A 24116-nucleotide genomic window follows, 5' to 3' on the forward strand; every position below is an offset into this window, starting at 1 on the left:
CTCTCTAAATAAACATTAAAAAAAAAAGAGTTTAGTACAGAAGAGAGACGTAAAGGTGATTGCAATGCAATGTACTTAATGCTATAATGAAAGTATATAATGGATACAACGCTGACACCTTTGGTCCTCCAAACTCAGAAAGGATCACAGGTTGATCTTCTATTGGTGGGATATTTGCCTCCAAAGCCTACTTTTCTGAGTATTTTGTAAGGATGTTTCCAGAGAAGCAAGATTTGAAAAAAAAAAAAAGTAAAAACAAAGGGCATTTAAAGAAAAGTAGCACCCCCAGAAGAATGGAATTAGAAAATAGTGTTAAAGGGCTTGGGGCACCATGCAAGGTTCAGTATGAGGTATATGATGAATAGGCAACAGAAGATTAAAATGGAAAGGGAGGCAAGAGACAGACTGTGGATAGACTTTGCATGTCATTTAAAGGGATTTTTGGGATTTTATCCTACAGGCGATCAATGACATTTAAAGACTTTTAAGCTGGAGAGTATCATAGTCTCTTTTTAGAAAATCATTTGTTGGTACATTAAAAATGGTATTACCAGGAAATAAAAATATTACCTGAATGAAGCTTATATGATCTTTTTCTTTATCTAGCCATGGAATATTGTAGAGTGCTTCTTTAACAGTAAGTGGTTTGATAACAGGTTGAAAATCAAGTATCTCTCTTTTTTTGGCCATTATTAACTAAAACCATAAAATTTAAGAAAAAGGATGAATAAAATTGTGTTCAAAGAATGTTTAAAAAATATGACTTTGTACTATTTCCTTTTCTTGCTCTTCTGAGATTTTGTTCTTCTATGGAACCCTTCAACCTCTCCCCACTGATATCCTTTTTCCGGTATCATTATTCTGAAATCATAGATTAAACACTTAAAACTAAACCTTTTTACTGAACTATAGCAGATAAAAAACACACAAATTATAGAGTCTAATGGAGTTTAAATGGGACTTAAACCCTCTCCTTTCTCCTTTATCCCTTTTTTGTTCAGTCCCTGCGGCTGTTTCCACTTTTCCACTTTCTCTCCAGCTGCTTTTGGGGAGGGCTGCTTTTCCCATACTCCCCACCCCCCCCCCCCAACCCCAGTCTCTGTCCTCTCTCTGAAAGCAAAAACAGCTCCCTGCCCTCTGTGGTTTCTCTCTCCCCCAGTTCACCTCTCTGCACTGTGTACCTGCTGAGTTCTGTGGTTCAGGTTGTGCACATTGTTGTGTTAATCCTCAAATCAGTTTTCTAGGTGTGCAGGATGGTTTAGTGTTGACCTCAAAAGTGCACAAATCATAAATGTCCACAGAAAGAACATTTACAATATGAAAAGATCTGGGTAACCAGCACCCACATTAAGAAATAAAACATTTACTGCACCCTAAAATCCTCTCTTATATTCTCTTCCAGTCATTTCTTGTATCAAAAGACAACCACTCTTCTATCACCAGAGTTTAGCTTTGTTTGGTTTTGAGCTTTATCTGCATGAAATCAATGAGTATGTACTTGTTTGTGTCTGGTTTGTCTACTATTGATCTACTATTCATCAACATTTGGGGTGCTCCAGTTCTGGGCTTTTGTAATGCTGCTATATTTGCTTGCTGTACATATGTGCACATTTCTGTGACTATATGGTTCTGTAATCCAATTGCTCTGTCATATATATGTGTTCAAATTGAGAAGCTTCTGCCTACCAATTTTCCAAAGTGTTTGTGTTACTTTACACTCTCACTCTGATGTTCCAGTTGTTCCACGTGATGGCCTACAGTTGGTATTGTCAGTTAAAAACCATCAGGTATTCTGGACATAAGCCCTTTGTTGGATATATTTGTTTTGAAAATATCCCCTACCTTTTTGTGGCTTGTCTTTTAATTCTCTTGTTTTCTTAATAAAGAGAAGTTCTCAATTTTTGTGTTGCTGAAATCCAATTTTCTATCCTGTTTAAGAAATCTTTGCCTATGCCAATATCATAAAAATTATCTTATATTATCTTCTAGAAGTTTATTGTTTTACCTCTTACAGTTATGTACAATCCATCTAAAATTGGTTTTTTCGTGTGTGGTGTGAGATAAGAATTCAGGTTCATGAATGAAATAGGTTGAAGAACAGAAAAACACAAGAACTACTGAGCCAAAGTTAAAACTAAAGTGGAGAGATACGTTAATAGATTGTCAATATTACTAAGATGTCAGTTGTCTCTAAATTGACATACAGGCTTCTTGGAATCCCAATGGAAAGTTCATTAGATTATTTAATGGAAATTGACAAGTGGATTCTAATGTTTATTTGAAAATACAAAATGCCAAAACTAGTCAAAATAATCTTGAAGAAAAGAGCAAAAGCTGGAAAATACATAAAATCAGATATGAAGATTTATTATTAAGTTCCAGTATAAGATGGTGTGATATACATTGAGAAAGATTCAATGACAGATAAATAAAATGATGAAACAAGAATCCAGACACTCATCAACACATACACAGTCATTTAATTCATGAAATACTCCACTGAAGTTTAATAGGGTATGATAATCATTTCTATAAATGAGGTTGAGTCAATTGATTACCCATATAGGAACAAAATGTTAATTATTTTTTTAAGAGAAAGAGAGGAGTGTGAGTGGGGGAGGGCTAGAGAGAGAGGGAGACACAGAATCAGAAGCAGGCTCCAGGCTCTGAGCTGTCAGCACAGAGCCTGACATGGGGCTTGAACTCACGAACCGTGAGATCATGACCTGAGCTGAAGTTGGATGCTCAACCAACTGAGCCACCCAGGTGCCCTGGAAAAAAAATGTTAATTTTAACCTAGCATTGTTATGTAAGGCATTCTAGAGACCCTTAACAGTAGAGAACAAACTGAGGGTTGATGGAGGGATGTGGGTGGGGTGATGGGCTAAATGGGTGATAGGTATTAAGGAGGGCACTTGTGTTGAGCACTGGATGTTATATGTAAGTGATGAATCACTAAATTCTACTCCTGAAACCAATGTTACGTGATAGGTTAACGAACTAGAATTTAAATAATAATTTGAGGGGTGTCTGGGTGGCTCAGTGGGTTAAGCATCCAACTTTGGCTCAGGTCATGATCTTACAGTTCGTGGGTTCAAGTCCTGCATCAGGCTCTGTGCTGACAGTTCAGAGGCTGGAGCCTGCTGCAGATTCTGTTTCCATCTCTTTGCTCCTCCCCCACTCATGCTCTCGCTCGCGCTCTCTCTCTCTCTCTCTCTCTCGAAAATAAATACATGTTAAAAAAATTTTTAAAAAAATTTGGAAGAGAGAGAGAGAAAACCCTTAATGTTAAAATCCCCTAATCAACTGGTATGATTTTTTGCTCAATCAATCAATCAATCAATAACATTGGTTTGGGTTATTATTTCTATTTTCTACAGAGTAAACTTTTCCCATAATCAGGTATATTGGTCTTAGTGGTTTTTTTCTTTTTTCTTGTTTATTTATTTATTTTGAGAGAGAGAGGGAGAGAGAGAGAGAGCCTGATGCGGGTCTTGGACTAAGGATGATGAGATCATTCCCTGAGCCGAAATCAAGAGTCTGACACTTAACTGACTGAGCTACCCAGGTGGCCCCAGTCTTAGTTGTTGTTTTTTTTTAGAGAGACAAAGGGTGTGAGTGAGAAGCAGAGAGAGATGGGGAGAGAATCCCATGAGGGGCAGAGAGAGATAGAGAGAGAGAGAGAGAGAGAGAAAGAGAGAGAGAGAGACAGGGCTCACTCAAAGTGGGGCTCATGCTCACCAGAAGTGGAGTTTGAGCTCACCCAATTCAGAGCTTGAACTCACAAACCATGAAATCATTACCTGAGCTAAAGTCAAATGCTTAACTGACTGAGACACCCAGGTGCCTCATCATTCTGCTCTATTTAAATCCATTTTCTCATAACCTCATTAGCATTGAACACTGACTCCCCTCCACCCCATTATTGCTGATTTAATGGGCAAAATGTGGTATGTGTTAATAATTCAGTTTCTATTTCCTTAGTTACTAGAGATGTCAAATATCTTTTCAAACATTCATTAACAACTTTTCTTTTTGCCTGTGAAATGCCTGTTTCATATTCTTCTCTCACTTTCTATAGGATTCTTTGTCATTGATTTGTGGGAACTTTTTAGGCATTATTGCTATCACTACTTTGTGTGTAATTAAAAAAAATTTTTTTTAATGTTTATTTATTTTTGAGAGAGACAGAGACAGAGTGCCATCTGGGGAGGGGCAGAGACAGAGGGAGACACAGAATCCGAAGCAGGCTCTAGGCTCTGAGCCATCAGCACAGAGCCCAGCATGGGGCTTGAACCCACAGACTGCAAGATCATGACCTGAGCTGAAGTCAGTTGCTTAACCAACTGTGCCACCCAGGCACCCCTGTCTTGAGTATTTTTAAGTGTACAGTTCTATTTTATGTGTACATTCATACTGTGGAATCATAGCACTATTCATCTTCAGAACTCTTTTCATCTAGCAAAACTGAAGTTCTATGCCCATCAAACAATAATTCCTTATTCTTCTCTCTCCTCAGCTCCTGGAAACAACCATTCTTCTTTCTTTCTTTCTTTCTTTCTTTCTTTCTTTCTTTCTTTCTTTCTTTCTTTCTTTCTTTCCTTCTTTTAACTTTTTATTTATTCATTCATTTAAGTAATCTCTACACCCAATGTGGGCTTGAACTCATGACCCCAAGATCAAGAATCACATGCTTTTCTGACTGAGCCAGCCCAGTGCCACCACCATTCTACTTTCTGTCTGTTAAGATTTTGACTCTATACAGAAGTGGAATCATATTGTATTTGTGTTTTTGTGACTATCTTATATCATTTAGACTGTCCTTGAGGTTCATCCATGTTGTGGCACATGTCAAAATTTTCTTCTTTTTTTTTTCTTTTTAAATTTTTTTTAACATTTATTTATTTTTGAGACAGAGAGAGACAGAGCATGAATGGGGGAGGAGCAGAGAGAAAGGGAGACACAGAATCCAAGGCAGGCTCCAGGCTCTGAGCCATCAGCCGAGCCCGACGCGGGGCTCGAACTCACAGACCGCGAGATCGTGACCTGAGCTGAAGTCGGACGCTTAACCGACTGAGCCACCCAGGTGCCCCAGAATTTTCTTCTTTTTTTAAAAGGCTGAATAGTATTCCATTCTGAGTATATACCACATTTTGCTTACCTATTCATCCATCAGTGGACACTTCAATTGCTTCTTTTTCTTAGCTAGTGTAAACAATGCTACTGGAGTGCTGTCAACAATAGGCAAATTATGGAGAGAGCCCAAATGTCCATAAATTGATGAATTGGTTGAGAAGATGTGGTATATACATATACAATGGAATACTACTTGGTATGAAAAAGAATGAAATCTTGCCATTTGCAACAACGTGGATGGAACTAGAGGGTATTATGCTAAGTGAAATAAATCAGTCAGAGAGATATATGATTTAACTCATATGTGGAATTTGAGAAACTTAACAGATGAACATAGGGCAAGGGAAAGAAAAATAAGATAAAAACAAAGAGGGAGACAAGCCATAAGAGACTCTTAAATACAGAGAACAAACAGAGGGTTGATGGGGAGGATGTGGGTAGGGGGTGGGTTAAGTGGGTGACAGGCATTAAGGAGCACTTTTTGGGATGAGCACTGGGTGTCATATGTAAGAGATGAATCATTGGGTTCTACTCTTGAAGCCAAGACTACACTGTATGTTAACTAACTTGAGAATAAAAACAAAAACAAAAACAAAGGAATGCCGCTGGGATCTCTTTGAGATCCTACTCTCAGTTTTTTAAAGTATATTCTCAGAAGTGGAATTGCTAAAACTTAGGGAAATTCTTAAGTGCCATACTGTTTTTCACAGTGGCTGTACCATTTTACATCCCCACCAATGATGTACAGGGTTTTTGGTTTTGGTTTCTTTGATGATACTCATCCTAATTGGTATGAAGATTTCATTGTAGTTTTGATTTGCATTTCCTTAATAATTAATGGTGTTAAGCATCTTTTCATGTGTTTTATTGGTTATTTGTGTATCTTTTTTGAAGAAAATATCTATCCAAGTCCTTTGCCTATTTTTGAATTGAGCTGCTTGGTTTTTGTTGTTGACTTTCAAGAGTTCTCTATATATTCTGTATATTAATTCCTTATCCAATACATGATTTGCAAATATTTTCTCCTATTCTGTTTGTTGCATTTTTATTTTGGTGATAGTGCCTTTTGATGCACATGAAGGTCATAATGTACATTTTTTTAAATTTCCTAATTTTCATGAAGTCCACTTTTTCTATTTTTTTCTTTTGTTGCCCGTGCCTTTGGTGTCATTTTAATAACTTATTGTCAAATACAGTATCATGAAATTTTGCCCTCTATTTTCTTCTAAGAGTTTTACAGTGTTAGGTCTTACATTAGGTCATGGGTTCATTTTGAGTTAGTTTTTGTAAATGGTGTCAGGTAGGGGTGCAACTTCATTCTTTTGCATGAGGATATCCAGGTTTCCCAGGAACGTCATATAGTTGGATCATGTTTTTGTCTATTTTGCCAATCTTTGTGTTTTGTTTGGAGAGTGAAATCCATTTATATTTAAAGTAATTACTTATAAGGGAACAGTTACTTCCATTATTTTACTATTTTTCCTACATATAGCTTTTTGTCCTTTATTTCCTACATACTGGCTTCTTTTGCATGTAGGGTTTTTTGTTTTGTTTTGTTTTGTTTTTGTTTTGTTTTTGTTTTTTTTTTTTTTTTTGAGTGAAACACTTAAATTCCTTTCTCATTTATTTTTTGGGTATATTCTTTGTTATTTACCTTTTAATTTCCATGATGATTACATTTAACTCCCTAGAGTGTAGTACTCTAATTTAAATGTATATCAGCTTAACTTTCATGACATATAAAACTCTGCTCCTTTAATAGTTCCATCCACACTCCTTTCTGTTGTTACAAATTTATATCTTTATACGTTGTGTGTCCAAAATATATATGTTTTTAAATGCGTAGTCTCTTATATGATGTAGGAAACAACATATAGACTTACAAGCCAACATTATCATAATGTTAGCTTTTAGACTAATAATTGTTTCAAATGTTCTAGTCTCTTAATCATGTAGAAAACAAAAAAAAAGTGGAGTTGCAAAAAAATTATTACAATAATATTATCTTTTATCATTGCCCATGTAGTTATCTTTACTAAGATCTTTATTTCTTCATATGGGTTCCAGTTATTGTCTTCTGCCCTTTCAATATGTAGGGCTCCTTTTAACATTTCTTTCAGGGAAGATCTAGTCATAATAAACTCCCTCCACTTTTGTTCATCTGGGAATGTCTTAATTTCTCCCTCATTTCTGCAGGACAGTTTTGCTGGATATAGGATTTTTGGTTGATAGTTTTTTTTTTTTCTTTTAGCACTTTGAATATATCAGCCTGCTTCTTTCTGATCTCTGAAGTTTCTGATGAGAAATCTGATAATAATTGTATTGAGGCTTGCTCATGTGTGATGAGTTGCTTCTCTGTGACTGATTTAAAAATTTTCACTTTGTCTTTTGACAGCTTGATTACAATGTGTCTTGGTGTGGGTTTTTTTGAGTTCATCCAACTTGGAATGTATTGACCTTCTTGAATGTTAATATTTATGTCTTTCATCTAATTTGGGAAGTTTTCAGCCATTATTTCTTCAGATATTCCCTCTGTCCCTATCTCTCTCTCTCCTTGTGAGATTCCCACAGTGCATATGTTGGATCGCACGAGTCCCTTAGATTTTGTTCACTTTTCTTCAATCTTTTTCTTTCTGTTCCTCAAATATGATAATTCCCATTGTTGTGTCTTCAATGTGACTGATTTTTTTTTCTACATGTTCAAATATGCCTTTCAGTTCTTGCCACATAAGTGTTATATATTTAATGTTAGGTTCACACTTAAGGATTTAGTTTTTAATTAATACTGTGAATAGAATATTTTTCTATATTTTCTTTAGTTGGGGAAGAATTTTGAATGTTGATAGTATTTCTGAATATTCTATAATTTATCTTATTAAGCCTATATTATTAGGCTTAATATATCTTATTAAGTCTATTAATTCTGTAGGATTTTAAATTAAACCATCAACATATAATAACTGTCTTTTCCTTTTCCCCAAAATTTTACCTCTCAATTTCCTTTTTTTTTTTTTCTTGACCTGGCTAAGACTTCTTTTTCCTGACTTTAAATGGTATACTTATAAGTGTTTTGACATCTAATACTATGTTTGTTTTAAATTTTTAATAGAAACTCTTTATTGGATTAAAGATGCTATTTATTAGTCTTGTAAGAATTTTTAAAAATATTTTGAACAATTAATTTTGTCAAATTTTTTTTCTTCTTTTTAAATCTTTGAATAAGTTCTATAGCTATTTTATGAGCTAAAACCTTCTTAGTCATAGTATATTACTTACTAATATATATTTTATAATATATATTACTTACTAATATATTACTTACTAATAATATATACTTACTAAACTTTTAATATGTTACAAGATTCAATTAGCTACTATTATGTTTAAAAGTTTTGTATATGTATTCACAAGCATAATAGCTTTTGGATTTTTTTTATACGGTTCCCAATTTGGGGAATAAATTTTCTACTTATGGAATTAGTGGGACCCTCTATATTTTTATATGTCATGGTACTAATAATTACCTTAGAGAAAGGAAATGTAGTTATTTTTCACCCTATAGTTGGGTGTTCTTATAAATCATGGAATTCTATGGGAAAAGCTGTTTCGGTGGCACAGGTAATTCCCAGGAAAATATTGATACCCACTCTAGCTTAGTAAGGAGTAGTTTTATCATACCCCTGATTTGGGAGCAAAGCATAGAAAGAGATGGTCCCTCACTTTGGCAAGAAATGGAAAGAAAAGCTGACCACTGGAATTCAAGAAGGAAATGCTTTATGGTATGTGCTTTTCTTTAGACAGTTATTTTAATGTGGATATTCATATACCAGAGATGGTCTGTAATGGAAAATCAAAAGTAGGTTTGAAGATCATGGATGACTATATATCAAGAAAGTATATTTGTTTTTAAAATATGCTACCTTACCTTATTAATTTCAGAACCTTCGATTTTATGAATAATCCCTTTTGACCTAAAAACCTTAACAATTTCTCTAGCCAAATTGAGCATGACATTAATCTCCTCCTTTGTTTTCATAGTAATAGCAATTTCCGGGTGATCATACTCTAAGTAGCCTGAAAAATAACACAATATTTTCAGAAAAAATAAGAACATTATTTAAATATTTCATGTGGACAATAAGCTCAATATTTTTGCTCTAAATCCATGGAGTACAACCCTCAACACAGAGAAATATATCTTTCCCTGATGAGTCCTCTGCAATCAATCATAATTCACCAGCAGCAGCATAGTTCTGTTTACCATTTTCTTGTCAGCTTGTACTTACACCTATGCCCATGAGGAAGGACAGACAGCCCCAGTCGTAGGATTAGCAGTTACACTGATCCACTTGCCTGGAACACTGAGAGGCTCTTCTGGTTTCTAGGTCTGGGGTTTATGTCCCGCTTTTCCATTCTGTTTGAATTAGGATTTTTGACTACAAACTGTGCACTTAGATATGGCTTTTGATTAAGTCCTCTCATTCATCCTGGGTTATTGCCCACCCAGCATGCCTGTGTGTCTAGATGACTCATCCATCTATGCTCTTCTGCCTGTCTTATCTGGATTCCTAAATGCCCACAGAGCTTCATTCACTTAGATTCTACATTTGGGCTTTCATGCTCTTCTGCCTGTCTTATCTGGATTCCTAAATGCCCACAGAGCTTCATTCACTTAGATTCTACATTTGGGCTTTTCCTTGGTGATGACTTCTTGTCTGGCTTGATGACTACCTGCCGTGCAAGATCTCTCAAGTCCAGTTCCATTCTCATGCTTGCTGTACCCTTTTACTGCCCACCATCTGTATCAAACCCCCTCCTTCTCCTCACACATGAACACTATACTATAGGAGTGTGTCTGTCCCACTTCCAGTATTAATCCTCTACTAGGAGCATGATGTGGCATGACTCAGGGAATAAGCTGGTGCCATGTTTAGGCATAGAGCCTTCCAGGAGACATATCAGAGATCTGTGAAGCTCGGTTGTGATTTCAACTTATGAAGCTAAATCTTCACATGGCAACTCTATGGCAAGTGGAGAGAAAAAGTAACTTTTTCCCCTGTATTGCTCAGGAAGGTATGTGTACTTTTGGTTTGGAAGAAAATAGAATTTATAAGGTGATAATAGTGTGTATAAACATGCAGTGCTAATGTGTTTCCTTTAAAGAGGAATTAAAAGGGCTTCATTGAGGTATAGGGCAGAAAGAACAAACGTGGAGAGGTAATATTACACTAAACCCATGCAGCCAAAGATATGATCATGTTGATTGTTGAAGTTACTCACTTTATTATTAGTAATAAATAGGTTGCCTTAACAATCGGTTTAGTTGTCAAAACAACTGCCTTTCAGAAGTAATGATAATAAGAGATGGTTGTGCTTAATCTTTAGAATGAGGGTTACCTACCTAGCTCTTTCAGAGCATGTCCTGTATTCTTCATTATTCTCCTTAATAATACCTACGAAATAAAAGAAGCATTATCCCCATTGGAAAACAAGCTGTTATAAAATGTCTTTACATTTGCAGCTGATGGATTTTTAACCTAACTAATAATTTTAAAGAAAAATATGATGGGGAGCTTTTTAGGGATTAGAACTGAGTTTTGTGCAATAACCTTAATTTGCTCCAGGAAGAGTGGTAGAGAGAGTAAAAAGTGGCATAACAGGTTGATTTTGAGAAGCCTGAAGGCACGTCATATTTTTTTTCTCTAAAAGTAACTTGCTTTAGGTTACTATTGATTCTGAAAAACACACGCATGGTAGATATTTTCCTCTTCAATGTTATTAAAGCCTCTAAATTGGGGATACAGGGGAAGCTTTCAATCTTAAGTGAGGTAAAATGTTTGGCCAAGCTGTGTGAGAGCAGTAGGGACTAAAACCAGACAACATCTTAGAGATTCAGGTCCTTTTATATTTCCTACTGTGTATTCTCAAATTCCAGGGCTAAATATCCTTTTTCCAGGTTAGAAAAGGTAACAAAATTCAGGAAAACAGTTTGATTTATTTATTTTTTTTATGTTTATTTATTTTGAGAGAGACAGAGACAGCATGAGCAGGGGAGGGTCAGAGAGAGAGGGAGAGAGAGAATCCCAAGCAAGCTCCTCATTGTCAGCTCAGAGCCTGATGTGGGTCTCGAACCCATGAACCATGAGATCATGACCTGAGTAGAAACCAAGAGTCGGTCGTTCAACCGACTGAACCACCCAGGCACCACCAAGAAAACAGTTTTAAAGTTCCAGGTGATAAAGAAAGGAAAGATAATTTTGTGTTCTACTACATATCATCAGTTCAATTTTCCTGACTATCGAGATTTGGGTACATTTTACACAGAATTTAGATGTTCTAAATTGCCTTGAAAGGTAAATGTTTCACATAGTTGACAAACTTGTGAGAACATAGTGTTAGTCTGCCTCAGTCAAAACAGTAAAAAACAAAATCTAGGGGGTGTCTGGCTGGCTCAGTCAGTAGAGCATGCAACTGTTGGAGCCACACATTGGGTGTAGAGCTCACTAAAAAAAAAAAAAAAAAAAAAAAAGGAAAGGAAAAAGAAAAGAAAGAAAAAAGAAAACTAAAATCTAGAACTTAGGCCCTAGAATTCTCTTTGCTGTTTACTACCTATGTGACTTTGAGCATAATCATTCAACCTCTCTTGGCTCCCCCCCACCTTAACTGTGTAATGAAAGAATTAGACAAGGTTTCCTTCTAGATGAGTTATTATTACTCTTCCCAGTTTCCAGATCCCCATCCTTTGCTTCTATTACTATTTACCGTGGGGAAATGAGGCATATAGACAGGAGGGGAGCCTTTGGGAACTATGAGGAAGTTCTGGTTGATCAACACTGCCATCACGTCTCATCCTCCAGTGTTTCCTGTTGAGCACAGCTATAGGTGAAAGATCCTGCAACTTGGATCAGGAGGGAACTACCCACTGCACACAGGCTTCACAAGAGCTTCCACAAGAATGAAAAGGTGGGTTGCAAAAGCCTCATGACTTGCTACTGTGGCACAGACATTTCAGTAAGGAGGCATTTGAGTAATACAGGTGTAGACTAGTTTAAGTTTTTACAGAAATCACTCAGGGAATCAGGAGTCAGGGACCACACCTACACATAGGGACAGAGAACATAATGGGTGGGGCAGTGGAGGGACTGGAGGAGTAAACCCTCTCCTTAGTATTTAAAGTTTTTCTCACCTGTTTAACTTGCTTAGAACTTGAAATTTGATCAATTATAGTCATTATGTCTGCTTCACCTTGGATATAACCTTTTAGTATAGCATATTTAAAGGATAGCTGATGACTCATCTTTTTATCTATTATTTGCAGCAACTTGGGGGTTATGAGCTGAAAAAAGCAGAACTACTATTTAATATAAATTGTATACATTTAGTTAATTATATGTCTATTAATTTACCTAAAGTAGATAATGCTAAGAAATAACATTCTTTCAACGATAACATTCTTTCAACGAGGTTCTTAGTTATTTTATTCATGATAACTTTATAACTTCATGACTACAGCTATTTCCTAGTAACTAATAACGTTGGGCACCTACGTGAAGTGATGACTTTACTCTTTACTTATGTCCCTTATAGAGAACTGGATGTTATTTTCAACTGACTTAACTTCTTGGAAAACAAAGCAATTAATCTTTTGGGTTTAAGTCAAAAAATGTCTATAAAGTATTGCTATTTTACCTGCAAAATCTCCTACTAATCTTCTTGCTAGAAGGTTTATTTGGAGGTTAGAACCCACCACAATTATGCTTCTTGTGTGACCCCACCATTAACTTCTCGTTGTTTCTTTGCTGAGGTTTACATTTCCGGATTATTTCTTACCACTGAGCAATCCCCTCACTTCAGTACAGTTGGCTATTTCTGGTGTCCTGTCTATGCTCCATAACCTCCATAGTCTGCCTTCCAACCACCTGCCATTAATCCTAGAAGAGCTAGTTTATGTTCATCTTTCAAGATTCAGTTCAAGTATCACAAGTATCACCTAATAAAGGAAGTCTTTTTTTTTTTTAAATCTCATTAGCGTTGTGTACAGACTCTGTTTTGCACTTGTATATTCTACAATATAACATTGGAACATCTAGATGACATATCATTTCCCTTCTACAATGAGTTCTCTGGGGGTAGAGAGTACAGATAATTTGTCTTCATGTTCCAAGGACTATCATCTGACATAAGATAAGAGTTCAGAGTTTCCTGAATATATATACAAACTTTTCTTAAGTTGTTTACCAGTTTTTTTCATTTAAAATATTTGGTAGACTCTGCATATCTTCCCATCAGAAAGAATTAAGTAGTCACTGAATACACTTTACTTGCCTTCCTTAGGTCAAATTGCACACTAGCATTACTTACGGTCTCATTTAGTAGTAAAACTGGAAAAGCTACCAGTTGCATACTTTTAGACCTAGTTATTTCTCTTGGTAGCACAATTATTTTTTAAGCATATGTAAAAAAACTTTAAATGTAAAGATTCTAACCTATTAGTTTTATTTCTAGATGAACTATGTTTTACTTAGCCTTGTATCTCTCACAGTGCTTGTATGTGTATGTACCTTATTTGTGTATGAAGAGAGAGAGAGGTGGTGAGAGAGAGGGAGAGTATATCTGTATCCATATACATACTTCATATGCTTTGTGATGAGTGAGTTTCATGTCATTGAAATAATTGTATAGAAAAAATATCATACTTGTCATAGAAAGGTGTATTAGACAATCAAAGGTCATTTTGATGCTGTGATTTTATATTACTATGAATTTATATAACATGAAATGTGCATTTTTCGGTTTCGTGACGTGTATGAATTTATACTATTTGTTTTGTCACTGTGAATGGTTTGGATGGTTGTTTTGTTGATTTTATACCAGGTATCTATACCAGGTATCTATAAAAATATACATAATTTTGGGGTTAGTTTATATTTACATTAATACGGAATTTGTCATGTACTCTCTATTCAAGGAAAAGCTGTGATGAACATTTCTATACTTTCATATGCTAAGTAAACTACAAATATAATTTGGATACTCATAAAACACTGTTACAAAATCTAATTTGTGAAAGGGATATAACATTTGAAATATAAACATCATTCCAATAGAAAGTGGAAGCCATAAAACTAGTAAACTTTAGTCCATATTTCATGAAGCAGTCATTAGAATTTGAAAATGAATGATTTTATAGTTCTTTACCTTTAAAATACGTAGTATGCGAAGAAATCGAACAATTTTAAAAAAGATTACAGTTTGAATAAATTCAAAAGTATAAGTAATGTAATTTGTCTCAGTAAGAATTACATCTATGATGCCGACTAATGTAATTGTCAACTCAAATAGATTCCAGGTATGTGAAAAATATTCCTTCCTCATTGCAGCCATCTGTTGATTTTAAAAAAACAACAACACATTATCTTGTTTGTTTTTGCTTTTACTGCAACATTTTCTACAATAACTGAAATATCACTCATTAGGTTTTTTTCTCTGATCTACCTTAAGACTACTTGTCTGAAATACTAGTAAATAATCATATTAACTTGAAATTAAAATGGTTGGAATATTGAAGCGTCCATTCCAAGGGAGAAACTATTCAAAATTCCCTACTATTTTATGACAGTTCATTCTTTCATTCCTTCTTTGTTTCAGAAAACCTACTATAGCTAAAAGAATGGGAAGTATTAAAAATGACTGGATTCAAGCCTGGGAAATTGGATTTCCAGTGGAATTTTGAAGGGAGAGTAGGCTTACAGAAGATAAATTTGTTAAGAATATGCTGTTTGAGATGTTTGCACAGTATTTTGTTGGGGAGATCCAGTCATCAGTTGTCTATATGATCTGAGGTTCTTGATAAAATCTGAGCAGGGAACTGAATTGGGAAGTCATTAGACTATAAATGGTAGTTGATGCCAGGGAAGTGAATGAGATAGGCATGGTGTGTGAAGCTCTTTATTCTTTACGTCCACATCTCCTATCTCATATACCATATCCTTCATGCAAATCTAACACCTTTCCAATCTCCATGCTGACCAACCCATCCCTAAGCTCCAGTCACTGGGAGTGACTTTCTTTCTTGTGGGCGTCCTAGTGTTGCTTCTGACTTTTCCCTTATTTTTTTGTTCATCAAGCTATGTACTCACATACTCAACCTCCACTTTTCGATCCATATGACACAATACTATAATCAATTTGTGGGGGGTTATTTCCTCATTTTATAACTACCTTTATATTTGATTTAAAAATCAAATCATGAAATGTTTTTCAAGTTTACAGGGATATGTATCACTCTACCTATCTATCTGTTTATCTATCTAGTATTAAAAAAATAAAATGAACACTACTACCCTGCTAAGTTTAAGAACACTGCCAACACCTTTGAAACTCCCTTCAACACACACCATTTTGAACTTTATTTGTGCAAATACAAAGTCAGTTCTTAAAGTATGGATGTTGGCTATTGAGTTGCCTTAAAAATTTACTTACCTTTAACGTTTTATTTATTTTTGAGAGATATAGCGCAAGCAGGGGAGGGGCAGAGAGAGAGGGAGACACAGAATCTGAAGCAAGCTCCAGGCTCTGAGCTGTCAGCACAGAGCCTGATGCGGAACTCACACCCATGGACGGTGAGATCGTGACCTGAGCTGAAGTCGGATGCTAAACCAACTGAACCACCCAGGCGCCCAAAAAATTTACCTTTAAAAATTAAAGTTTATTTGTTTGAGAAGTGAAAGAGAATTTCACATACTCCTTTAGAAAATTGTGTGTAGCTAATGCTGAAAAATGAAGTTAGGGAATCTCTCTGTGAGACATATAGCATGTTCATGCACATACACACACACACATACACACACAATTTTGGATTACCTTAAGTAGGGCCTCCATGATATAAAATGTAAGAAAAAAGTAGTTAGAATATTTTAATTCATGCTCATAGATATCATTTAATTCAGGTATCCAAGAAATTGTAATCGGAAACATATTCATCATTATCACAAGATATCCAACATACTCAAATTCATTAGTAAATACGATTTTATGGCATGACTGAAGAAAGCAATGTCTGCAAAAAAAAAAAAATAAGTTTTATCTGATAAAATAATTATATGGAATTATTTTCATTATATGCTCAGCTATGTTCTAATCATCTATAGCACAGAAGCCAGCTTAGTTCTGGGTAGGAACAGTCACTCCCTAACACTTTCTGACATCCCACTTCAGATGCTGTCCTTTTAATTTCCCCCTCTGCTAAATGTCTTCAGGCTGATTTCCTTTCTTTTTCCCCCACCTTTGTCAACTTTCATTCACTTTTACTTTTTTTTAAAATTTTTTTTTAACGTTTATTTATTTTTGAGACAGAGAGAGACAGAGCATGAACAGGGGAGGGGCAGAGAGAGAGGGAGACACAGAATCTGAAACAGGCTCCAGGCTCTGAGCCGTCAGCACAGAGCCCGACGCGGGGCTCGAACTCACGGACCGTGAGATCATGACCTGAGCCGAAGTCAGAGGCTTAACCGACCAAGCCACCCAGGCGCCCCTCATTCACTTTTACTTTTAATAGAAATACTTTTGGTCACAGATGGGAATAATGCAAACTGAAAGTATTTAAAAAAATCATAAAACAGGGGCACCTGGGTGGCTCAGTCAGTCAAGCCTCCGACTTCAGCTTGGGTCATGATCTCATAGTTTGTGAATTCCAGTCCTGCATTGGGCTCTGTGCTGACAGCTCAGAGCCTGGACCCTGCTCCAGATTCTGTGTCTCCCTCTCTCAGTGCCCTCCCCACCCCCGCGACCCTGTCTCTCTGTCAAAAATAAATAAACATTGGGGCGCCTGGAGGGCTCAGTCAGTTAAGCGCCCCACTTCGGCTCAGGTCATGATCTCATGGTGTGTGGGTTCCAGCCCTGCATAGGGCTCTGTGCTGACAGCTTGGAATCTGGAGCCTGCTTGGATTGTCTCCTTCTGTCTCTGCCCCTCCCCCACTCGTGCTCTGTCTCTTTCTCTTAAAAAGAAATAAACATTAAAAATAAACAGACAAATAAATAAACAAACATTAAAAAAATCATAAAACAAAGTCAATCCCTTCCACCTTCCGGAGATGACTATGATTAATAGTTTGAATACTGTTTTAAATGTAATCATTATCTATAAACACAAAAGAAATTATATTATACGTTTTGTTCTGTAATTTTTTTTCTTTTCTCTTAACAATGTGTCATGAGCATCTTTCTTTGTCAAGGCATAAAATCTGAGGGAAAAAAATGCCAGGAGGTGTGGTAGTGGAATAGTATACATCCACACTTCACCAAAAAATGTAAATTCATGCATATGTTTTGAAAAATAGTTTCTGTACCAAGTATGCCAGGGAGTGGAACTGTGGATACAAGGATTTACTTATGTATTTTTATTTTTTCATTTTTCAAGTAATATAATAATGCATTATATTGTTAAAACTCAAGTGACGTGATTAATCAGCTGCTGAATTCAGATTAGGTAAGTAGTGGATCGATCTCCCTACTCTCAGAGGTGGATCTGTATTACTCAGGACCTGAAACTTTTACAATTTGGGACCCTGAAGATGACATTAGGAATAAATTATGATCCTGTCTTCACATTCCCAGGGACCTCTAAAGCCTTCGGCAGTGACTGTGTGAGGGAGGAGCCATAGAGAGAAGCCTTGTTAAAAGGCGCACTATTTATATAATTTGAAGAGAAACCAGAGTATAAGCGAAGCCTTGTCAAATTCTGCCCATCTCAGTTCTATCTCCAGAATGCTATTTTTACCTTTTTTAAACTTTCAGCTGTATTGAGGTATAATTAGATATAAAATTGTAGATATTTAAAGAGTACATCATGGTGATTTAATGTATACATTATGAAAAGAGTCCCCACACTAATGAATTAACATATCCATCATGTCCTATGATTACCTTCTGTGGGGGATGAGACCTTTCAGGTTCTAGTCCTTTAACAAATTTCAACTATACTATTGAGGGTTTTCAGCTAGAGTCACTGTGTCTTATATCAGATTCTCAGACCTGATTCATCTTCTAGCTGAAAGTTTGTAACCTTTTACCATCCTTTCTTTATTTCTTCAACCCCTCAGCTGGTAACCAGGTAACCACTTTGCTATTCTCTATTTCTATGAGTTGATTTTTTCATTTTTTTCTTTTGTATACTCAACACATTAGTGATATCATGCAGTATTTGTCTTTTTCGGGCTTATTTTCACTTATCATAATGCCCTTGACGTCCATCTGTATTGTTGCAAAAGGAAGGATTTCCTTCTTTCTCATGGCAAATAATATTCTCATATACCTTATTTTCTTCAATCAATCATACACTGATGGACAATTAGGTTATTTTCATATCTTAGCTACTGTGAACAATGTTGCATTGAACATGGGAGTGCAGATCTCTTTGATATCTTGTTTTTATTTCCCTTGGATATGAAAGGAGTTTTCACTGGATTGCTAGATCATATGGTAGTTCTATTTTGATTATTTTGAGGAATCTCCAAGCTGCTTTCCATAGTGGCTGCATCAATTTACATACTTATCAACAGTGTACAAGGGTTCCTTTTTTTCCACATCTTTGCCAACATGTACTATCTCTTGTCTTTTTGACGATAGGCATTCTAACAGGTGTGAGGTGATATTTCATTGCATTTTGATTTGCATTCCCCCGAGGAGTAGTGATATTAAGCACATTTTCAGGTATTTTTTTTACCATTTGTATGTCTTCTTTGGAGAAGTATCTATTTATTTCCTCTGAGCATTATTTAATAGGGTGTTGTTTTGCTTTTTTGTTGTTGTTGTTATTGAATTGTATGAGTTCTTTACACCTATCAGTTACTAACCCCTTATCAGATACATGATTTGCAAATATTTTCTCCCACTCCATAGCTTTTAATTTTGTTTTTTTCTGTGCAGAAGGTTTTTATTTTAAAATAAATTTTTAAGATTAAAATTTTAAAATTAAAATAAATTTTAAGATCACTTGTTTTATTTTTTAATTAAAAAATATTTTTTAATGTTTATTTATTTTTGAAGAAGAGACAGAGTATGAGCGGGGGCAAGGGAGTAGAGAGAGAGGGAGACACAGAATCCAAAGTGGATTCCAGGCTCTAAGCTGTCAGCACAGAGCCTGACATGGGGCTCAAATCCACGAGCCATGAGATCATGACCTAAGCCGAAGTTGGATGCTCAACTGACTGAGCTACCCAGGTGTCCCTATTTATTTTTGAGAGAGAGAGAGAGAGAGAGAGAGAGAGAGCACATGCACACACATAAGTGGGAGAGGGGTAGAGAGAGAGGGAGAGAGAGGGAGAATCTTAAGCAGACTCTATGCCTATCCCCTGACTGTGAGATCATTGTGGCCTGAGCCAAAATCAAGAGTCAGATGCTTACCCAACTGAGCCACCCAGGAGACCATGTGCAGAAAATTTTTAGTTTGATGTAGTACCACTTGTTTACTTTTGGTTTTGTTGACTTTGTTTTTGATGTCAAATCCAAAAAGTCATTGCCAAGACTGCTATCATGGAGTGTATCTCCCATGTTTTCCTCTGGGAGTTTTATGGTTTCATGTCTTACATTCAAGACTTTAGTCCATTTCAAGATTATTTTTGTGTATGGTGTCAGATAGTGGTCTAGTTCCATTATTTTGCATGTAGCTGTCCAGTTTTCCCAATGTCATTTACTGAAAAGACTGTAATTTCCTCATTGTATATCATTGATATACTCATCCCATCTATACACTCGGGGATTCAGGGAAATAACCACACAGTGGACTTGCTGGATTATTATGAAACAGACTGGGTCAGAGACTCCCATATATTATCTGGCCTAAAAGCTTCCTGTCTAACTTGAGAGCTATAACAACATTTCAAGCCTTTGGTATCAGTACCATTTCTAATGCCATATCCCATGGTCTTTAAAAAAGTCTGGGTATTCTTTTTTTTTTTAATTTTTTTTAACGTTTATTTATTTTCGAGACAGAGAGAGACAGAGCATGAACGGGGGAGAGTCAGAGAGAGAGAGGGAGACACAGAATCCGAAACAGGCTCCAGGCTCTGAGCTGTCAGCACAGAGCCCGATGCAGGGCTCGAACTCGTGGACTGAGAGATCATGACCTGAGCCGAAGTTGGACACTTAACTGACTGAGCCACCCAGGCTCCCCAGGGTATTTTCTTTTTCTCAATGCAAAGTAACTCTGGTAAAGTGACTTAAAGGTCGATCTGAGAAAAGATTGAGGCAATATTTATCCCATGTATTTGTGGTATTGCTGTAGATCTTTCTCAAGGGCTCTGGTTCTGAGAACTGACTCAGAAGGAAAGGGTGGGGAATCATGATCTTCCTTTGTAGTAGTTGATCTGATCCCTTTGCTCACCAGTTCTCTATCTTTAGAAAAGTCAAGTAAAATGTAATTAACTATTTGTCTATATTGCCCTTTGACACACATTATTTGTTAACCATTCCCAGGTCAAGGTACTCTGACCGCTACTCCAGGTTTGCTGTCCACAAAAGAAAGTATGCTCACCTTGCTTCTGACACTTAAGTGCTGCCATCTGTCTTCTGCTATTCCCAAATCCTTTCGATACTGGTAAGATGAATTCCATGGCAGCCCCCACTACTGTCAACTGTGCCTTGCAGAAGACATCTATCATTGAGTTTCTCAGTGTTGCCTCATGAAACTAAATGTCCTCTGGTCCTTTCCAGGGAGCAAAGTCATGTGGTGGGTCATTCATTCTCATATAATGATCTAGTTAAATATTCCAATTTTTATCATCTGCACTTCATTTACTGTAATTTATTGGCCTGGTCAAGCTTCAAAGAACCATCCCAAGAGTATAATAGTACCAGCTCCAAGTGTCCTTGGCAGAATGTTGAACCCTGAATCATCACGGATAAGACCACTATGCCAATAAATTCTCCCCAATCTGGCCTTATGTTGTAACCTTGTGGTCCAATACCCTCAAGACCCATTCTCTTATATGTTCTACTAGTATTTGGTAGTATTAGTCAGGCCCTGTAATTCCTTTAGTAGATGAGTTGTAGTCTCCTAAAGAAGGCACTATATTTTCCCCTCTGACCGTGTTGAGATCTGACCCGGGAAATTACCTTAGAAGCAATGAAAGGTAGTAGAGAATAACCTGGAAACAAAGAAAAGCTTTACCTTGTGATATATTTGTGGGCACTGAATGTGACAGAAGGCTACTATTCTCTAGCAGGAAAAAAGATGGCTCCTCTGCCAGGTTAGCGTATACACAAGCATGTGGGGGTTCAAGATCCTTAGCTCTATCCATCCAAGTGTTACCACTTTAGATCTCAGTGTCCTGACCCTTTTCTCTCAGAGCCCTCATACTGACACAGAAGCCTTGTCATTGCTCTAGGCATTTCTTATTCTTCGTGCAGCTCTAGTTGCGTCCCCTTAAAACAGATACACTATACCTACTTTTTGTTCGATTCGGAATCATTTAAGTTGAATTTTTAATTTTAAGAATTATGTGTGTTTTTGTATCCAGTTTCTTTCGGTGATTGGACTTGTTCACATTTGTGATTCCATCACATCTTTTTTACACATTTACATTATTGGAATGTTATTCAGCCCTTAGTAATAAATGCTCCTATCTGGTAAGTACTTACCCAGTGCTAGTCCCTGGACTAGGTGCTTATAAACACACTATACATTCTTTCCCACAGTCCCAGGAGGAACAGAGGAGAACCCAACTGGCATACTTTGGTACCCATTATGGGTCAGTTACCTTGTCAGAGGCCTTACATATCAGCCTCTAGAATATGACACAGATGTTGAGAACTGAAAAGCTCATTCAGATAATAAATGGCAGAGACTGAGATTCTAAACCAAGCCATTGGGACTCCAGAATCTGCACTTGAGATGAATGATATTTAGAGACAGCCTACAGGGTACACTATCAATTATAGTTTTTAAAATCTCTCTTTCTTTAAGTTTCATCATCAAAAATAATTACTCAGAAAGTTGTAGCTTTGGTCAGTATTGAAGGCTTAAAAAACTATAATATGGAAATATCTTTCTAGTATTTATTGAGTATGGTAGATTAAAGAGAGCCATATAACCTTTGATACTCTTATTGAGAAGAGGGGTCTATATTTCTTCCAGTTACATCTAAGAAAAGAAATAAAAGGCATCCAAATTGGAAAAGAGGAAGCAAAATGATCTCTATTCATAGATGACATAGTCTCGTATATAGAAAATCCTAGCAAATTCACAAAAAAGCAGAAGAGCTAATCAATGAATTCAGCAAAGCCTCAGGATGCAAAGTTAATATACAAAAATCATATACTAGGAATGGGCAATCCAAAAATGAAATTAACAGTTTCAGGGCACCTGGGTGGCTTAGTCAGTTAAGCATCCAGCTCCTGGCTTTGGCTCAGGTCATAATATTGCAGTTTGTGAGTCTGAGCCCCACATAGGGCTCTGCGCTGACAGTGTGGAATGTGCTTGGTATTCTCTCTCTCTCCCTCTCTCTGCTCCTCCCCTGCTCATGCCCTCTTTATCTCTCTCTAAATAAATAAAGAAAGAAAATAAATAACTTAAAATTAAAAAAAAAAAGAGAAAAGTTTCATTTATAGTAGCATCAAAAAGAAAAAAAAAATATGTAGGATTAATTTTAACCAAAGATTTCTTTGCCGAAAACTACAGGATATTCCTGAAAGAAATTAAAGATCTAAATAAATGAAAAGTCACCTCAAGTTCATGATTTGGAAACCTTTATATTGTTAAGATGGCAATACTGCAGATTCAGTGCAAAATCCCTATGAAAGTCTCAATGCCATTTGGTTTTGTTTTTTGCAGAACTAAGCACATCGTAAAGTTTATATGGAACTACCTACATCATTACGCCAATCTTGAAAAAGAGAGTAAATTTGATAGATTTATATTTCCTGATCTTGAAATTGTATAACAGCTATGGAGCAATTTGGTGGTTCCTCAATAAATTAAACATAAAATTATGATATGCTCCAGCAATTTCATTCCTAGGTGCACACCCAAAAGACGGAAAGCAGGTATTCAAATACTTGTACATAAATGTTCATAGCAGCACTGTTCACAATAACCAAAAGGTGAAAACAACCCAAATGTTCATCAATGATGAGCAGATAAAGAAAATGATATATCTGTACAATTAAGCCATAGGAAGGAATAAAGTCTTGATACATGCTACAAAGGGGATGAAACTCATGTTACTGATACATTCTACCATGTGGATGAAAACATTGTGCTGAGAGAAAGAAGCCAGAAACAAAAATCTATGTATTGTATGATTATAATTATATGAAACATTCAGAACAGGTAAATTCATAGAGACAAAGCAGACTTGTGCTATGCAGGAGCTGGGGAGCAGGGAGATTGGGGAGTAACTAATGAGTGCTGAATTTACACTGGATGCAATAAAAATGGCATGGAATTTGATAGAGATGATGGTTGCCAAACATTGTGAATGTACTAAGTAACACTGAATGATACACTTAAAAATGGTTAATCTTGTTATGTGAAGTTTACTTCCATAATAAAAAAAAGTTGTTATACTGTTTCTTTTTTTCTTCAAGTAATTTTTTGCATGTATATAAGTAATTTATTTATAAACTATCCCCAAATATTTTCCAATTTATTCAGGATATAATTTTAAAAAGTTTGTAAAATATTTTATTTTTAAGTAATCTCCACACCCACTGTGGGTCTTGAACTTACAACCCTGAGATCAAGAGTCACATGCTCTATGGACTGAGTCAGCCAGGCGCTCCCAGGATATAAATTTAAAAAATTAAAAGGGAATTTAAAATCAATATAATAGCACTTCTAGTAAGGTTTAAAATCACTTACCTTGATGGGATCCCTTTTTCCTTTTTAGTATTGTACACCCAATTGAGCAATACTTTTCTAATAAAGGCAAGAAGTTTTTTGCTTTCAGAATAAGTCTTTATTGTCTCAGGACTCATATATC

At 36.1% G+C, this 24116-nt stretch overlaps 1 protein-coding gene across 2 annotated transcripts in view; it reads right to left on the reverse strand.

The window, feature by feature from the left end:
* SLC9C1 (solute carrier family 9 member C1) overlaps window positions 1-24116 on the reverse strand; it is an 89971-nt gene that overhangs the window by 22638 nt on the left and 43217 nt on the right. For both annotated transcript variants that reach the window (XM_019448346.2, XM_019448347.2), the window contains 7 exons: window positions 23996-24115; window positions 16000-16195; window positions 14335-14520; window positions 12323-12472; window positions 10538-10589; window positions 9062-9210; window positions 571-696 (listed from right to left, as the gene is read on the reverse strand). In XM_019448346.2, the coding sequence (XP_019303891.1) occupies window positions 571-696; window positions 9062-9210; window positions 10538-10589; window positions 12323-12472; window positions 14335-14520; window positions 16000-16195; window positions 23996-24115 (979 nt within the window). The remainder of the gene's footprint in view (window positions 1-570; window positions 697-9061; window positions 9211-10537; window positions 10590-12322; window positions 12473-14334; window positions 14521-15999; window positions 16196-23995; window position 24116) is intronic.

This window comes from Panthera pardus, unplaced genomic scaffold (assembly GCF_024362965.1).
Source record: "Panthera pardus isolate Hobbes unplaced genomic scaffold, ASM2436296v1 HiC_scaffold_16, whole genome shotgun sequence".
In the NCBI taxonomy this organism is placed as follows: domain Eukaryota; kingdom Metazoa; phylum Chordata; class Mammalia; order Carnivora; family Felidae; genus Panthera; species Panthera pardus.